The following is a 13,082-nucleotide window of genomic DNA, read 5'->3' on the forward strand; positions in this document are numbered from 1 at the left end:
TTCAAAAGAGGGGAAGAAGGGAGGGAAAAAAATTTGGAACTCAAAATCTTTTAAAAATGAATGCTGAAAATTTTCTTGACATATTAACTGGGGGAGGGGAGAATAAAATACTATTTAAAAAAAGGCATTATGCCACTTGAATTGTCTTAAAAGTAAAGAGGGGCTCTTTGAGGAAGACACAGGGAGGAAGGGCATTTCCAGGCATGTAGGATGAGTAGGGCAAAAGAAAGAATGGGGAGTTAGAGTATCCTGTATGAGGAACCAATTTTGGTATGACTGCAGAGTGCAGGAGGGAGATGAATGTCCAATAAAGCTAGAAAGACAGTTTGGGGTAAGTTTGTGAAGGGTGTTAAAGGCTAAAAAGGAGTTTATATTTGATCCAAGAAGTAAATAAGAAACCACTAGACTTTACTAAGGAAGTGAGTAACAGTCCAATCTGTACTCAAGTAAAAATGCTTTAAAAGAAGTGTGAAGGAAGGGCTAGAGTGGGGAGAGACCTGAGGAAAGGAAACCAATTAGGAGGTTAGTACAATAATCTGGGGGGGAGAGGATGGGAGTTGAAAATAAGGTGGTAGCTGTGTGAGTAGTAAGAAGGGTCAGATGAGAGATGTTGCAAAGGAAGAAGCAGCAAGATCTAGCTTCTAACTGGGTATGTGGAGTGAGGAAGAATGAGGAGTTGAGAAAAATGCCACAGTGACAAAGCTGGGAAGATAGTGGTACCTTTGACAAAAACAGGAAAGTTTGGGGAAAGAAAGATTGAGTTTTGCTTTGAACAGTATTGAGCCTGAGATGCCTCTGGGTTATCTAGCCTGAAATGTCTAAAAGGCAACTGGTGACATGGGATTAAACTCTGGGGAGAATCTGGAACTAGGTATGTAGATATGAGTCATTCACATAGAGGACAACTAAATCCATGGGATTTGATGAGATCACCAAGAAAGTAGAGAGGAAAGAGTAAGAAGTCTAGAAGAGAGCTTTGGAGAAAATCCACAGTTAGGTGATGTAAGATGGATCATGCACCAGTAAGAAGAGACTGAAAATGAGCAGTCAGACATGCAGGAGGTAAACCAGGAAAGAAGAGTATCACAAAAACTCAAAGAGGAAAGAGTATCCAGGAACAAAGGTAGCTAATAGGATCAGACGAAGCAGATTAGTAAAGAGGGATAAGGTTGGAGAAAAGACCATAAGATTTGGCAAATTAAGAAATAATAATACTGAAGAGTTTCCAATGACTGATAAGTATGGAAGACAAAATGCAAAGGGCAGAGAGTGAGCAGAGGGGAAACAAGGAGTTTGACTGAGAAAAGGAGGTGAGATAAAGGGTGATGCTTGAGGGGCTAGCAGGGTCTAGTAAGGTTTTTTAGGACAAAAGAGTCATAGGAATGTTTAAACGCTGTAGGGAAGGAACCAGAAAGAGACAGAGACAAAGGCACATGTGGAACAGTTAGCCTCGGTGAGGAGAAAGGTCCTCTATGTCAGAAACTGGGGGAAAGAAAGAAAGAATAGTGGGGATTATCAAGGGAAGAAGAGAAGGGGAGAAGAAGGGCTTATGTCAAATGGCTTTAATTTTCTCAGTACAGTAAGATACAAGGTTTTCAGCTGAGACAGAGAGGATAGGAGAAGGTGTGGGAGGCTTGAGAAAAAGGAAGATTTGGATAAACTTTTGTCGGGAATGAAACAGTAAATCAATTAGGGAAGAGTAAAAGAATTGCCTTGCTGCAGTGGGGGCCCAGTTGAAGCTAACATAAATTTATAATTTATCTAGCCAGCACAGGATACTAAACTACGGTAATTTTTGGATTTAAGGAAAAATATATTAAAAGTTAATTCATTAAGTTCCCCAGCATAACTTTCATTTCTAAAAAAATTCTACTAGAGACATAACATTTGGGTTATAATTCTTACATAACTCCATAATTCTCATATAACACCATAAGGGCATTAAAATGAAGTGATAACTAAATCAAATTTAATACTCCAATAAATGTTATCTCTTTTATATGATGTCCTCCAACAGAGATGATTACAACCCACCTATACCTGTCTTTTTTTTTTTTTGGTTCAAGTTTTATTCAATATCATATACAAAACGTTTCCAGACCCAAGAGTGTTTAATATTCCTCTTCCTTCTGGTTGTAACTCTCCTTGCTATTGGCCACCACCTGAATCCAACTGCGAAGATCATTCTTCTTTAAGTATTTCTTTGTCAGGTACTTCAAATACCTTTTAGAAAAAAAATGGCACCTCTGACGTCACGGTGATCTTGCTCTCACTTCTCTCCATGGTCACAACTCCGCCCCCAAGGTTGCCGGCCTTTCCATTCACTTTGATTAGTTCTTGCTCGAAATTAGCGGCATCCATAATCCCATCTTCCACGGGATGGGTACAATCCAGGGTAAATTTGAGGACTTGCTTCTTTTTTTGCCACCCTTCATCAGATTTCTTCACAGGCCCCATGGCGATCGAGGAGCCAAAAAGGGTATGCCTGTCTATCTTGTGTGACTGTTGGCCATATCCTTGCCATTAATTTCTCACATAAGGTCCAATCGATGTGCCAGAAGACTTACATGAGTTCTCTTGACAGCAAGAAAATGCCAGTGGATGTGTATGAATTCAGTGTCTAACAGTTACTAGCTATGTGACCCCCCAAAAAGTCAGTTAAACTCTCTGAACTTATTTCCTCATTTATAAAATAATATGAGTAGTATCTGCCTCTTGGAGTTTCTGAATCTCACATGAAATAATGTTTGTAAGGTGCTCTGTAAATCTTCAAGCACATACAACACCACCACACCAAAAAAAGGAAAGAAAGGAAAAAAAAAGAAAGAAAATACTAATGGAACACGTGGACTATCCATCAGTTATGCCTTACTTTCTCCACATAACCAGCCCCTGTCTTTTTCCGTTTTTCAAAATTCCTTATTTGTAATGCTCTGCATCTTGCTCATGCCTACCATGTATCTATCTCTCCCCTGCCCTCTGAATGGTTCTCAATTTCAGTTCTTTGGAGACTGTAATAACTCACAGCCATAAACTCATCATTAGAAGAATACTGACATTAAAGACATTTCTTTGAGGAAGAAATCTGAGGTTACTGAAATCCAGCCAGGCCTTCTTGTCCTGTTCAATCAACCTGGAGTGACTATCAGTCAGCACAACAAAAATTAAGTTATAGCCTCAAATATTTGGCCATTACATCCCAGGAATAAGGACAAGAAAAAGGAACGGAAGTACTGGATTAAAGGACTGCAAAGGTTTCTTCTAACTCTGAGGTTTTGTATTTTGCTAGAAGAACAGTGAATCCCCTACTTCCTTGATTCTCTAGCTTTATTCACATAATTCTTGTCTCTTAATGCAATGTATCTGCACTGAGGTATAAGGCCCGATTCTATTATATGGCTTTAAAAATGCATTCTCTATCCTAAACAATTTTCATTTAGGTAGTGCTTCACAACTTAAGATGGGCTGATCATTTCTGAGTTCCAAATGAAGCCACATCTCAATAAACATAGATACTAGTTATGCCTGAATGAACAAGGTAAATGCTAGGGTGTCATTGTTAAGGGTACTGAACTGCTTGCTAAAGAGGATAAACACCCTGGGTAATGAAAAGAATAAAGAACATCAGTTAGCAAAGGGTGCTTAAAGAGTCAGATACCGTCTGACACAAAGAGCCTTCTCCCACAGACACCCATCAATACATCTCTGAAGTCTTCTACTCACCTGACACATGGATACAAGCAATCGTTCAAAGTGTCCTGAGGTATCTGATCGAATATCTTTTTCGATATCTCGTCCAAATTCTGATCGGTAACAATTGACAATATCTCGAATTTCCTGATTTGTTCTTGTGCACAAAATCTCAATCAATACTCTTTCTTGAGTCCCTGCTCCCTATACAAAAATGAGAAAGGTAAATTATTGGTGGGACGGAACCCAAAATACCCAAAAAAATTATATCTTCTTGTTCAATCAAAAAAGTTCTCTAAAAGTAAGAAAGTGTTGACTGACATCTGTTTCTAAATTTACAAAGATAGAGGGAGGTTTGATGCCTGAATTAAGATGAAATTTTCAGGATGTTACATAGTACCTTCATTGCATTCCGTAAACTCCAAGCGTCATAATACGTAGGTGGCATAAACAAGGCAAGGATCAGTTCTTCCATATTTCCACTTAACTCAGACTTGAGATCTTTGATTAAATCCTGTTTAATTACAAATTCAAGGTTTAAAAAATGTGATCAGTTTTTATGGGAACTACTGAATAACAGAATTTATGAAAACCTGAATTTAAGACCCACTTACATACACATGTAAAATAAATATAAAATATATTTTATATAAAAGAAATATAAAATAAATATAAACACAAATGTAATTCATTTCACAGATAAGTATTTGATTCAGTTGATCAATAAGCATTTATTAAGCAATTGATCCAACACAATGGAAGATTATTAAGAAATACGCCTATTCACTAAAATAGAACATGCAAAGATACGATACATACAGGCATAAGAGACTGATACATGCAACAGTGGGAGAACAATTCAGTCGAACAACAAATATTTGAGCATCTGCCATGTGCAAGACACTGTACTCAGTTCTGTGGATATAACTAAGCTTGAGACATGGTTCTTGACATCAAGGCACGTAAAATCTAGGTTGGGTGAGGGGCATGAAAATATTAAAAGATAAATAATATGTGGAAGTACAAGCTCTTGAAAGAGTTATCCAGTAAATAAAATACTACCAAAGTTCAGTGAGGATTAATCAAAATAGGCTTTATGGAGTGAGACTTAAGGTGGAAGGTAAACAGGGATTAATAAGTCAAGAAGAAAGTAGAAAGCATTAAAAGGGGGGAAGCTCCATAAGTAAAAGTGGATTATACTGAGGAATAATGTACAGACCTATGTTACTGGAATAGATTTACAGAAATAAAATGAAACCCAGCTGTAAAGGTAGAGACAGATTGTGAGGAAGGTCCCTAATAATAGTCTATAGAAACCACTGAATGTTTTAGGAAGAAATTTAAATCAGTAATAGGGGGACTGGTGGGGATAGGAGGGCTGGGGAGAGTGGGAAGAGATGGAAGGTCAGTTAGGACCCATAGTGATGCTTTAGGCATTAGGGAATACTATGGTTGCAGGGAGAATGGAAAAGAAGGGACAGATGTGAGAGTTATTTTGAGGAAGGAAAACCATAGACTCAGTGATCCAGTAAAAGTCAGAGATGAGTAAGATTTCAAGCCTGGATGGCTGGGAGATGATATTATCACTGACAAATAAAGCGAGTCATTAGACATCTGTTTTCTCATCAGTAAAATGGGGATAATAACAATTGCACTATATTGTATGGTTGCTGTGAGGAAAATGCTTTAAAAAACCTAAAATGCTACAGAAATGTTATTAAGTCATGAAGTGAGTTGGTTTCAGGGTAAGAACACTGACTTGCATTTAAACTCTAAGACTATTTGAGATACTGTGGTACAGCCTACATAAATTTGCTACAGAAATTCTCAGGAAGAGAAATGGGCATGGGTTTCAGGAGGGCTGACAGAGAAATCAGGTCTTAGCTCTCAGCCTTAGGACAAAAGATAATCCAGCTTGATCAGTGTGTCTATGTTAAGGGGTAAATAGCTAACTAATGAATGACCCTGGATTCCAAATTGACAAATTGAGATTCAATAGGATAGGCAGGCAATAGGAAATGAGGGGTTTTGGGGGGCACATATTATCCCTATTCATCCTTTCAGATACTGGAAATAGCAGATAGAAACCTTTCCCTAGGACAAAGAAAAACAGCTCCCCTAAAATAAGAAACCAGTGACATTTGCTGACCAGGAAACCTTGTTAGGTTGTTTTCAAGTGGGTAGGGAGGCTATGGTAATACTTTAGTTATAAGAACAACAGGGTCCCTAAATATGATAGTAGTTTTCATGTCTCTTAAAACGTCTAGAGAAAAGAGTATATTCAAGTTCTACAAGAGCCTTTAAAAGAAATGAAAACTGAATCCTGCATAGGAAGACATAGAAAGTGAAACAAGGTGAGACTAAGAGGCACGGTGTCCTAAGGATAGAGAGCTGGTCTCAGAGCCAGCAGGACCTGGGTTCATCACCTGCTCTGCCACATACTGGCCATGTAAATCTAGACAAGGCACTTCAGCTCTCCGTGCCCTGGCACACTTTCACAGACTCAGTTGCAGAAAATATGCCCATTTGCACTGGTAGAGCAGATTTCCTCATCCAGGAAATCCTTAGATCAATAAAAATCAGAGGTCTGGTCCCTCTCCCTATAACTAAAGTGAGATGACTAGAACCAGAGCAGCATGGACATTGACTAGAAATATATATATATATATATATATATGTATATATATATATATATATATATATATACACACACACACATATTTAATTTAAAAGACAAATGGTGACAGGACTTCCGTTTGACTAGGAAGGGAAGCCAACACAAACACTTTCCATTTGTTGGTTGTTTATTCGTTTGTTTGGTTTTTCTTTGTTAAATGCTAAGGGAATTTATGTCTGATTTGATTCTTTACTTTTGTATGTTTGCTTTGACTTTCTTTTCTGTTGATAGATACTAAGGGTTTTTAAAATCATGGACCCCACTATCTCAAGACAATGAAAATTACATGGGACCCAGGGAATGATGGAAAGTGTATGGGGGGGGTTTTGTAACATGGTACATGGCACAAAGTAAGCATGATAAATACTTGTTGACCTGACTTGAGAAAAGCTGCAGCAGTTTACCAATGATAATGTGCATAACAGGTCATAATATGGCATCATCAAGTAGATGTTTGACCAGAAAAGGGGATGTATCAAGGAAAGTATCATATATCAAGGAAAGAGTCAAGTGGTCTGAGCACTGCACTAGTATCTGCAAAATATCAAGAGAATGATGAGAAGGTCTCCAGCATATTTGATGGATCCTCTATGGAGGATTTATGGTCAAATGTGAATTATATTGAAGATGTGGATGGACTGCAATATGCACTGTCAGAGGAAGCATCCTTTTCAAGGCCACAGCTCCCAAGAAAAATAAACATATTCCCTTTAAAATCTCAGGTCACCAAAGCACTGTTTTATGCAGACTAATAAAACATTTTTCCTCACATGCCTGTTGGGATACTGTGTCTATTTCCCCAATGAACTTAAAAAACACATACCTTTCCATACATGGTCTTAAAAGCGGCCTTAATTTTCTGTCTTTGATCATTGGAGCGATTGGCAACAACATCCACAATTGCTTGCTCATCAGTCCCTGGAAGAATCACACACAAAAATGTCAAGCAGAGTCCCCTGTGGACTTCCCAGAACTCATTTGTATCATAGTGTACTTGGAAAGTGCCCACAAGTCAGACCAAACTAAGGCATACACGCATAATCCTACCTTAAATAGCTTTAGGTTAATTTGGGGTAGCTAGATGGCCCAGTGGATAAAGCACCAGACCTGGAGTGAGTTCAAATCTTGCCTCAGACACTATACTAATTGTGTGACCCTAGGCTTCACATTTCACCTCTGTTGCCTCAGTTTCTCTATCTGTAAACCTCCCAGGATAATTTTGGAAATCAAATGAGATAATTATAAAAGGCTTAGCACAGTGCCTGGAACATAGTAAGCATTATACAAATGTTTATTATTATTACTTTAATTTATTGAAGACAAAAAAAATGCCATTTGTTCTTTACCAAACCCTTTCATGGCCTTTCGGAGAACTTCTGCATCCTTTATAGCATCGAAATTGGCAGCAGGTCGGATTGTCCCCTGAGTACCTTGAATCATGGCTGCTGGCTGAGGAGGAGAAGTAAAAAAATCAAATTGGGCAAGGCATCCCAACCACTTCAGCAGGCTACTCAAGAGTCGATACAGTCAGATTTCCCTATCACCACTAACAGGTAAGGAGGTGGGAGGAAGGGTAAAGAAAGATTAAACTCTAACAGTAGTTACGATTTAGCATTTAGGGTCAGGGGGTTAGCTCTGGATTCCTGGGGCCCATTATTTTTACTGATTCTAGATGTTGGCAATAGGAACATTCAGGAAACAAAATTCACCTATTCCTAGTGGGTTCCACTCTTCCAAAGAGGTGCCCTGCAGATTCTGGGTATAGGATGATGAGGTTTTGATCCTAGCTAGGTAAATCATTTAATCTCTTAATTATTTTTTATTCTGGACTTGAAGAACACCAAATAAAACAAGCATTCCCATATATAAAGTGGGAGAGAAGAAGAGAATGGTAAATGAAACTGAATCTCTATTATGCAGGGCTTGCTTTTCTAGTCAAGGCTGTCCTGCTTGCCTGTGTAAATTATTTAGTCTCTCTGTGCCTTGGTTTCCATGTTGGTAGAAATGGCAGGGGTGGAAAAGAGGGAGTTCTTGCTACTTACTGGCCAGTGCTAAACAAGACAGTGACAAGGGTAGTAGAACATAAATCTCCAACATAAAAAAAGGGGGAAATACAATGTGACAAGCATATGTCAGGCTTCAGAGGAGAAACTTTATAACTTTGTTAATGTAACTTTACTTCATTCAATTCTTTGTATGGGACTCTAAATACTGAACCCAATATTTCAGTTATGAGAAAAGCACAAAATAAAAATAATAGTGCAAGTTCTGAAGAAGCTGAACAAGTGAAGTCTTTTAAAAAAAAAACTCAGTTCTATGGATTTAAAGTAAAAGTGTCATGTAGGCATGCCTTTAACACATGTTCCTCTTCCAGTCAATGTATTCCACAAGGTCCTTCTGATACCCTGGGGGCCTCCCTCTAGGCCTTGGCATAGCAGAGAAACATCCAAGCCCAGAGGCTGTCCCCTGGTTACTCCTCACCCCTCCTCGTCACTGGCCCACTTCCCTTTCCGGTCATGCTTCTCTCTGATTACATCCTTTACATCACTTCTGTGCAATTTCTCATCAGCAAAATGTTGCAGCCTCTTTACCCCCACTGCATGCCTCTGCATTTGTCCTTTGTGTACCCCATTAGATTAATTTCTCACCAACTGTGAAAGATTCACAGCCATTCACCATTATTAGAGTAATACTGACATTAAAAAGATGGACCTTTGTTTTAAGAAGCATATGGGCATTAAAATCACTGTGCAGTTACTAAAGGCAATTCAGCTCTCTTCCTTTAATTCAATATTGGACTCAGTTTGTTGTCCTGGCTCTTACAGGAGCAATAAAGCCTCTCTGAGTCAATAATATCAGTAAATCTCCAAGTTTAATATACCGTATATCAGCTCCGCAGCAACCAATTGTATATCAGTCAGAACAAAAGGCTGTTTCTGGTGTAGATGCTTTTGAATGATTATAGATCTCACTTGGGAGGCTTGGAAATGTGTTGGAGCTTGGGGCAACTGGCATAACAACTGCAGACAGGAACATTTAAGGACCTCACCTTCCCTAAGGAACCCCTCTTCCATTTGGACCCTACACTGGAAATCTCCAGCATGGATGAACCTTTTCTGTGGATGTCTCTTCTAATCTAGCTTCTCTTCCCAGTTTGGTGGTGCTCCTCTTAAGAAATCAAAGTCGCTATTTCGTGGGGGTAAAAATGGAAGAATAGCATTCGCTTACTTACATTTTTAGGGTCTAAAAATATCAATGGGATTATCAAGAAGCACTGAAGTCACCATCAACAGGGGTGGAGATTAATGAGAAGTGGAAAGGAGGCCAAATTTTGAAAGGTATTAGAGAAAAAATAACTACTGCCTAAAATCTCTGACACTTCTGAACTTCCAACTCCCTTCCGGTCCATTATTACCAAACCAGGAAAGGAAACGGAGTATGAAACACGGCTGAAAGTAGAACGGTTATAAGGACGAGCAGAAACCGTTCCATGGCAAGCACTGATGTGCAAAACCAGTATCTCAACACTTTGCTCTTATAGTACCCATGGATAATAATAAAAACAGCTAGCACTTCAGAGTTGGAAAATGTCCTGTATACGTTATCTCATCTGATTCAATCCTGCAAATAGAGCAGAAATGACCCTTTTGAGGAAGTAATCATCAGCAGAGATGTGTTGAAGGCAAGTTTGATATCCTAGAATAAATCTGGGATACTTATGTGTAAACTGATGCTGTAATGGTAAACAATAGTATATATGAGAGGTTGCTGCTCGGAGTAGTGCACATGTTGCTGGCCTCAATATGAATTCAAGTCCTAACTCTAACACTTATTGGTTGTGTGATCTTGGGGTAAGTTACAGCTTTTCAGTGTAACCAGGCAATTCTCTAAGACCATATGCTGATCTGCACATCTTCCCTCACTAGGAATTCTTTACACTCGTTAAATTACAGGCTCAGATGAAAATAATAACATACTACTAAAGCCCTCATTATGACATGGTAGAACTCTGGATTCACAGCAACAGACTCAGAGAGACTAAGTTCTGACAGCTCACACTCTTCACTGAGGTGGAAAGGCTTGGTGTATAAGCTCATTGAAGACTGTCCCAGGGCCAGCCTTGCCAAATAATGGATTTTTTTGACTGCAGTAAATCTGGACTTGTGATGTCTATACACACTGACAATATCACAGACCTCAGAAGAACTGAAGGAAGGGCTGCTGTCCTCCCATGCCCAGAGGGCTGGCCACCAGGTTAATGGATCATTTTAGTCAAACTCAATAACCTGCCTACTAAGGCAGTTAGAGAAGGGGTCCTATCTCAATCCATATCAGAAGAAACAGAGTCCCTATGTAACTGAAATGAAGGATTCTTAAAGCATGAAGAGTTTGCTGACTCCCTTCACAGTCCAAGGTAAAATGATCTAAAACCCCAGTATTTATTTATTAAAGGCCTACTATGTGTCCTAAACTATGCCAGGTTCTGGAGATACAAAGTAAAAAGTCAAACAGTCCTCTTACATCTATTGGGAGAGACATGGACATATTTAAATACGTACAAAACAGACACAAAGTAATTTGGAGGGGGGAAGCACTCATAACTGGAACGGGAGAGGGGATCAGCAAAACCTCTATGGAGAAAGTGGCACTTGAAAAAAGTCTCGAAGGAAACAAAGGATTCTAATTAAGTGGAGGTGAGCAGGGATAACATTCTAGGCATGGAAGAGACCCAGTGCAAAGGAGTGGAGGTGGGAGATGGAGCATTGCATGTAAGAAACAGTCAGAAGGCCAGTTTGGCTGGAGTGTAGAGTGTAGGAGGGGGAGCAATGTATATAATAAGGCTGGAAAGGTAGTTTGGGCCCAGATCGTGTAAGGCTTTAAAAGCCAAACTGAGGAGTATGATGTGGAACAAGGGAGATGACTGCTGTATGTACAGCAAGCTTCACCTTCCTCTCAAAAAAGGAGAAACTATCATTCTTCTCTCAAATTATCCTATACTTTTTGTCGTTATTGTGTTGTTTCAATCATGTCCAATTCTTTATGATCCAGGATTTGACAAAGATACTGGAGTGGTTTGTTATTTCCTTCACCAGTCCATTTTACAGATAAGGAAATGGAGGCAGAGTTAAATGACTCACCCAGGGTCACATAGCTATGAAGTGTCAGAGGCCAGATTCAAACTCAAGAAGATGAGTCTTCCTGACTCCAGGCCTGGTGCTATATTCATTTTACCAACCTACTTGTCCACAGCAGTATGCTATGCTATACCTTTACTATTATATTAGAAACCCCATGTTCTGTCTATACTGGAGTTATATATAAAATAGAGTCACAGAATGTTGGAGATGGAAAGAGGCTCAGACATCCAATCCACTAGTCAATATAGAAGTTCCCTGTATGACATCTTGGCTCTATGCCTCAACATTTTCAGTAATGGGACATTCACTTTACAAGGAAGCCCACAACAGATAAAGTCATGAATCTGGGGCCACGAGATCTGGATTCAATCCAGCTTTGGAATTTAGTACCTGACAGATCCTGAGCAAGTTACTGTTTCACCTCTTGGAGTTTCAATATCTTAATCTAAATAATTATGTGACCTCTAGGTCCCTTCCAGTTTTAAATCCCATGTGCCTATAAAAATTAGGAAGCTCTTTACATTGTGCCAAAATCTGGGTCCCTAGAATTTCTACCAACTGTACATCATGATAAAATGATCTTCCTAAAGCACAGGTCTACGTCACTGTCACCCCCCTACTATTCAACAAACTCCAGTGACTCCTCGCCTTCAGGTCAAATATAAAATGCACAGTCTGGTATTCAAAGCCCTTCATTGCCTGCATCCCCATCCCTGCTTTTGCAGTCACACACACTCTCCTTTCATCTACTTTGTAATCCAAAGACAGTGTCCTCCTTGCTGTTCCTTGAACTAGACACTCCTCTTCCTGAATCTGAACATTTTTACTGTCCCTAAGGCCTGGAATGCTCTCATTCCTCATCTTTGCTTCCTGGCTTCTTTCAAGTTCCACCTTCTGCAGAAAGCCTTTCCTGAGTCTTCCTAAACCTAGTGCCTTCCCTCTATTGATTATTTCCACTTTGTCTATCCTGTATATAGCTTGCTTTGCATATTTGTTTGCACGTTATCTCCCCCATTAGGCTGTGACCTCCTTGAGAGCACGGACTGACTTTGTCTTGGTCTTTCTTTGTATTCTCAGTTCTTAGCATACGGCCTGGCACATAGCAGGTACTTAAAAAAATGTTTATTAAATGACTGATTTCCCTGCATTAAGTCTCTCCCTACTTCAGTTCATCTTCCACTCAGCTATCAAAGTAATATTCCTTAATCACAGTTCCTATCAAGTCACCCCATCTTACTCAGAAAATTTCAATGGCTACCTGTTACCTCCAGGATCAAATAAAGAATCCTCTGTTTGCCTCTTAAAGAACTTCCTAACCTGGCCTCTTCCTTCCTTTTCAGTCTTCCAATACATTATATCACCCTCTATACACACACCGGCATCCTCAACTTTCCTAACAGAGGACACCACATCTCTCAGCTCCAAGCATTTTTACAGGTTGTTCCCAATGACTAGAATGTTCTCCCTTCTCATTTCTGCCTCCTGACTTCCTTCAAGTACCAGCTAAAGTCTTTTCTAGTCCTCCATAATGCTGGTGGCTTCCCTCTGAGAACACATTCAGTTTATCCTGTATATAT

At 39.4% G+C, this 13,082-nt stretch overlaps 1 protein-coding gene across 2 annotated transcripts in view; it reads right to left on the reverse strand.

Annotated features, from left to right (window-relative positions):
• ANXA7 (annexin A7) overlaps nt 1-13,082 on the reverse strand; it is a 31,885-nt gene that overhangs the window by 5,186 nt on the left and 13,617 nt on the right. For both annotated transcript variants that reach the window (XM_069068218.1, XM_069068217.1), the window contains 4 exons: nt 7,714-7,816; nt 7,191-7,285; nt 4,091-4,204; nt 3,724-3,894 (listed from right to left, as the gene is read on the reverse strand). In XM_069068218.1, the coding sequence (XP_068924319.1) occupies nt 3,724-3,894; nt 4,091-4,204; nt 7,191-7,285; nt 7,714-7,816 (483 nt within the window). The remainder of the gene's footprint in view (nt 1-3,723; nt 3,895-4,090; nt 4,205-7,190; nt 7,286-7,713; nt 7,817-13,082) is intronic.

This window comes from Petaurus breviceps, unplaced genomic scaffold, assembly GCF_028583685.1.
Source record: "Petaurus breviceps papuanus isolate PSGF00001 unplaced genomic scaffold, PetGlider_PUasm1.0 90762, whole genome shotgun sequence".
Taxonomy (NCBI): Eukaryota; Metazoa; Chordata; class Mammalia; order Diprotodontia; family Petauridae; genus Petaurus; species Petaurus breviceps.